This window comes from Pinus tabuliformis, chromosome 3_1, assembly GCF_031772625.1.
Source record: "Pinus tabuliformis cultivar Carrire ecotype Pingquan chromosome 3_1, CPIR1, whole genome shotgun sequence".
In the NCBI taxonomy this organism is placed as follows: domain Eukaryota; kingdom Viridiplantae; phylum Streptophyta; class Pinopsida; order Pinales; family Pinaceae; genus Pinus; species Pinus tabuliformis.
In genome coordinates this window covers 475,969,241-475,975,235 of record NC_142301.1, presented here as the reverse complement: position 1 = coordinate 475,975,235, position 5,995 = coordinate 475,969,241, and the positions used below count along the sequence as shown (strand labels likewise).

Sequence of the window (5,995 nt, the reverse complement as noted above, 5' to 3'; positions counted from 1 at the left end):
AAGCCTACTTCATACTGTTCGAGTGAGGTTTGGAATTACCCATTTGGAAATCCTTGAGAAAAGTGATCCAGGGGACGCATTCCATATCCAATTCCCAACCGTGGATACATGCCTAGATATTTTACATTTTACAGGTAACTTTTACATTGAAGTATCATATGCTATAACTAAATTATCAAGTTATGAAAGTAAAGTTAGTCACATTAGGTGGATATGCTGTTGGGAACGCCAAGGCAAGTGAGGCCACCAGTCCTTGACAAATCGGTAGTGTTAGGGTACAGTAACATGTAAGGCCCTTGTGCCGGCCCGTGCCTGTTCTTCAGATCGGAATTATTGTTTCTCTCTGTTATATTTTTCTCCACCTGCACTAACCGCCATGAAAATCGGCTAAACAATTCATCTACTCCATTGTCGTTGGCCCAGTCTGGCGTGGATCCATGTATTTGCCCCAAATATACTTCGTTCTTGGCATGCTTTGACAAGATTTCCAAAACAGCCATGACCAGGGTAGCCTGGCTTGGAGTAGACACAGTTTTCTGGTAATATGTCTGTATGTCGCTCAACATTTCAGAGTATTCCTCCGACCCTTTCTCTGGAACATGACGTCTGCTAATGGTGGGGTGATTGGGCATGTATCCTCCATACGAATACTGCGCAAAGTTTACGGCTGCATGGTGAGCCGACGCAAGCCAGATGATAGTGGTGACTGCTTCAACAACTTCATCCTTTGTCTCCATTTTGTACCATCTGCTCGGGTCGTCCTTGAGATCTCCATGCCCAACGTTTACAATCTCATCCCACCAGCTCTGCAATTCTTGGTCTCTTTTGATCCACGAATCGTCCTTGTAATAAAGAGACAAGAAGGCTGAAACCCATTCTTTCAAAGCAAACCATATTTCCAGACCGTCTGCAGCATACGGATAGTCTTCGATCACAATCCTCAGGCCATGAGGTGCTGTTGGATCTGGGAATGCCATTCCCCTGTGTAAAATTATATCTATGTTTAAAGAGCAGATCACACAATCATCGGAAGAGCTAATAGAGCTAGGGTTTTAGGCGTTCTACTCTTACCTTTTAATGAGATCCGCGGGCAAGCCTTGCTCGTTAAATCTCCATTCTTTATAGATCGTAGATGACATCTCAGTGGAATATTTGCCCGTAGTAAAGCCTTGTTCAAAGACCCCTCCCGCATTGATCAAGAACTGACGGGCAGCTTGATTGTTATCTATTGTATTGAGATAATGAGGTATCAATAATTTATACAAGGGGTGCATTCTGCTTAGTTGTCTGTGAGTAGCTATAATGAAAGGCTCCATAACTGCATGAGTTCTCAGCCTGCAAAAAAACTCAATGCAATTTCCCTGCATAATTAGATGTTTCAATGGACAAGGGTGTATTTAGGAAATGTAAGTGAGGTTTGTATGGACAAGGGTGTATATAGGAAATGTAAGTGACTGTAAATCAACAAGGTTTACCAATGATTGACTAATTGATGGTAATAGGAATCGTTGACACGGGCATGACCTCTGGCCAGTTCCCATAACATTCCTTCTTCTGTTCCCTCTTCAGCAGGAGTGTAGACGTTTCTGACAGCTTTGTGATCAGCGGTGGGAGGCAAACACAACTCGATGGCGACGGGCTTCAACTCTCCATCGTCGGTGAGGAAGAAAAGTGTGCGACTGGCATATGTTTTAATCCCCTCCGATAGCTTATTAATGCGTTCAGCATAGAGCATGTATGCCTCATAGTAGTCCAGAATAAAGAGCCTCTTTGAGGCAACAGCCTGCATGGGTTTGATCGATTTCAGAAACAAAAACTAATCTCATTAATTTCTAATAACAGATTAGAGAGGATAAGAAAGGCCGAGGAAACCTGAGCCACCGAGAGGTCATCGAGGAATTTTTCAATATGTCGGCCGCTGATTGAACTCTCCTGCTGGCCATAGATATTTGGGTCCAATTTGCTAAATGGAGGAAATCTCTGCAACAGGTAGTAAAAATATAATTAATGAAGCGCTTAAAGAGAAGATCCGCGAAAAAACTCACGCAGTGGTATCATTAAGTTTGACCCATTTTAAACTGGTAGTATGTCCTCGAGGTTTCAATAATTGTAAAATATTCAACAAAACCTTGGAAAATTTAGTTTTTGAAATCCCTTAACGCAAAACTGGCCCAGATTGAATCCAATTTTAAATTGGTCAGTGCTATTAACAATCTCACACTATTTGACCATATATAATCTCCAACTTTCAGCGCGATAATTTCTTAAATAAATTTCATAAATGGGAAAGGTTTTATTGGGGACGAATGGACTTACATCTAAACGCCTAATCATCATAGGATTGAAACCAGCCAGCACCTGGCGCGCAAATTCTCGGTCGGTCTTGCACGCGCATTCATTAGCTATGGTAAACAATATTCATTTCAGAAATCAGTTTGTTCTAAAATATAGACGTCGTTATATTAATCGTAAAACAGAAACAAAATGTCACCTGCCAAGACTTGGCGGCGCGGAATGTTTATGAGGGCATTAGCTTCGGCAGTGATCGTAGGTGCAATAATGTTGCCGAAAACCGAGAAGTCCGTACGAGGAAACCTTTCATCCAGGGGAATGAAGTTCACGTTCGGAAAACTGACTCGGCTTTCAAATTTGGGATCTGCATACCAGTGTTTTTACTGTAAACCGCATGGCAATCTAATCATTTTAGCTGGACCCTTGACAACTAAGTAATTGCCACGTGGATGGGCTACTAGACTAAAGATTCGCTGCAGAATAGAAGCTTTCTGAATGCGATCATAACGTATTTCAGAATGGAATATTTCACAAATCGATGACAATCTGTTTATCAATCCAAATGAAACTTTCGAGATGAAAAGAGGTAAATATTATACTTGTTTTGGTTGGTGGACGGCCAGTCCTACATCTTCTGGGATATGGGAATTCCTTGGATCCGCCGAGCACTTCTCTCCGCAGCTCTGGATTGCTGTCAGGATTCCCGATATCATTGTAAACGTCATAATCATATATCCGATCGGATAGCTTCCTTCCTCCGGTTCCATCTCCTCGTAGCTCCACCATATCTCGTTCTCTCAGTTTCTTCAGACCGGTTGGCGTTGAGTCAGGTAGATAGCTCTGAATGAATGCAGGATTCACTCAAGATCGTCAATTTCAATCGGCTTATACGGGACTGTAATTAAAGTATCGCTTAAGCTATATATTGAACCAGTACTGTGCCATACAGCATACCTTGTTGGAGAGGAAAATGCGATCGCACTTGGTGGTATGAAAGGGGAATATCCAACAGCTGCACTTAAAACGCAGCTTACCATGGCCAGGGATATCAAGAATTAGTGATTTCAGAAAAAACTCTCGTGAATGCAAATTCGTTACCAAGAGTGCTCCAGGAAATCCCAAAATAGAGTTCCACTTGAACGAGATTTCGTAGTGTGTATCACCAGCAATGGGTCCATCGAAGGGTTTCCAGTGTATATAAGATGCTTCAGCGGCCGTTTTTCCCATTCCACTTTCTACCGTGCATAACATGACAAATTAAGGTAGTTATTTACATATGAAACGGGATGGAAACTGTCTAAATAAAATCGTAGAAGGAAATTGAAATAAATCAACTAATGATTTACCTTGATCCACGTGGTCGCTGCTGACCAGCTGGAAATAGACTCTATTGCCCATCAACTCAGATACATCATCAACCAGAGTTGCAGCGTAATCCGTAAAGTTAAAAAGAGATACCTTTTGCAATATCACTTCGCCATGAATGGTTTGTTTCCTGCCCTCTTCAGGAGAGCTGTCTTTTGCAAATATATTTCTTATGTTGAAGGCAAAGCTTCTGCACTGGGATCTTCTCTTCTTCAAAACGATTTCTTTAAAATTATCTGAGGATTGCAGGTGGATCCTCCATGAAAGCTTTCTAGGGAAACCATGTAAAGGGCTAAAGCCAACTTGGTTTAATAGCGTGTCACTCCCCAAAGATCTCTGAGTCGACATGGGAACGTTGAACAGAGGCGGTACATCCATTCTTTCTCTGGTTTTATGACGCTCGACACATCAATAAGGAGCCTTGCAAGGCGTTGGGAATGTTGTGGATTCTTCCAAGGGGCATCGCTGCCTATTTGTAGATAATGTGCAGGCAGTGAGGGAGTTAAACAAATCAGTTTCTATTGATTATCACGTTTCTTACTTGCCTATACTATCTCGAATTGGCCTGGCTTGTCGATGAGACAAGGGACCTGCGTACGATACTCGTTTGTATATCGACGTCATCTTTAATCATGTTTGAAACCGTAATAGTGGCACTGTAGAGGAGTTGAAGTTCACATCAATTTTTATAAAATGGACACCTCCTTAACATAGTCGTCTGCATATCGACGTCATGTTTGAAAGCGTAATAGGGGAGTTGGAGTTGACATTATTTTTTATAAGATGGACCACCTCGGTTAGTCAATCGACAGAACGTTGTACAATGTGCGGAGGACGATAAGTGACCAATAAAATAATTACATGTTAAAGCTAATTGGCGGATTTGTCAATCTTTCAAACCGCATTTGAATCTTGGAAGCTGCCATTTGAAACATAAAGATTCACATGCCACTGGTGGACAAAACAAATATTTATATTCAAATTGTTCATCAAATTCTACATACCTTGTCAGATATGTAATTTGGAAGCAATGTTTTTATATTCAAATTGGTCATCAAATTCAACATACCTTGTCAGATATGTAATTTGGAAGCAATGTTTTCCGGTGTAATTTAGAAGTAATGTTTCCATGTGATTTACAAGTTATTATTGTGAATGCTTATAAACTATTTTATAAATAATATTTTTTATATTTCATTTATACTAACTATTTATAAAAATCTAAATCCATTATTCTATAATGGAAATTTTTCATTTATTTTTATAATCATTTTTTATATAATCATTAAAATAATAGTGTGGTTTTTGTATAACTATTTTTACTAAGGATAAAAATATATTTTAATGTTTAAAAACTTAAAGTAGAATTTTCATCTATTTTTATATATATAATTTTTATGTAATCACTAAAATAACAGTGTGTGGTTTTACGTAAGTACCTTTACTAATATGAAAATTTATTTTAAAATTTAAAAACTTAGAGTAAATAATTTTATATTATAAAATTTGACGTTAATCATTTTTAGAAAAATAAAAATAATTGATTTTTTTTTATAGAAAAAACATTAAAAAAAATAACCAATAACTTTTAAAAGTTTCCATGATTATCTCTACTCTCCCAATTATGTATTTCCAAATTATGTATCACACTGTGTCATTTATGTTGATACCTAATCCTCAACGGGTGGGTGAACTGGACAGTCATCAAGAAGATGAACTGATCCGTCATATTTATGTATATAAATGTTAGTTAGCTAATGAATAATGCAATCACAATTTCTTCCGCTCATTCATTCTGGAGTTACCCTGGCCTGAAAGTCAACTTCAATCATTTTGATCTTGATGATGCAACTTTATTTGTCAAGAAAGTTGGCAAAACAGTTGTATATCTTGTGGTATATGTAGATGATCTTTTAATGACACGGAACAATGAAAGCTATATTGCATCCATAAAGAAAGAATTAGGAAAAATTTTTGAAATGACTGATTTGGGTTATGTTCATTACTATCTTGGCATTGAAGTAACCCAACATCCAAAGTCCATATTTCTTTCTCAAAAGAAATACATTGGAGATTTGTTAAACAGATTTGGCATGACAGAGTGAAATCCTATTTCTTACTCCAATGGAATAAAACTTGAAGCTCACATCTATTGAAGGAAAGGAATTTGAGGATGCAACAAAGTATAGACAGCTTGTAGGAAGTCTCATCTAACTCACTACTACCAGACCAGACATTTCATTTGCTGTTGGAATCCTCTCCAGGTTTATGCAAAAGCCTTGTGACGGACATTGGTCTGCTGCAAAAAGAGTTCTAAGGTACTTGAAGGGAACTCAAG

At 38.5% G+C, this 5,995-nt stretch overlaps 1 protein-coding gene across 1 annotated transcript; it reads right to left on the bottom strand.

Annotated features, from left to right (window-relative positions):
* Window positions 1-203: 203 nt before the first annotated feature.
* Window positions 204-4,035, bottom strand: LOC149187847 (linoleate 9S-lipoxygenase A-like). Its single transcript, XM_089409791.1, has 9 exons — window positions 3,639-4,035; window positions 3,247-3,527; window positions 2,892-3,132; window positions 2,492-2,656; window positions 2,317-2,402; window positions 1,873-1,980; window positions 1,476-1,783; window positions 1,072-1,335; window positions 204-981 (listed from the first exon to the last, which is right to left on the bottom strand). Exons 1-9 carry the CDS (start codon window positions 4,033-4,035, stop codon window positions 204-206), a joined length of 2,628 nt encoding a protein of 875 aa, XP_089265917.1.
* Between the last annotated feature and the right edge of the window lie 1,960 nt (window positions 4,036-5,995).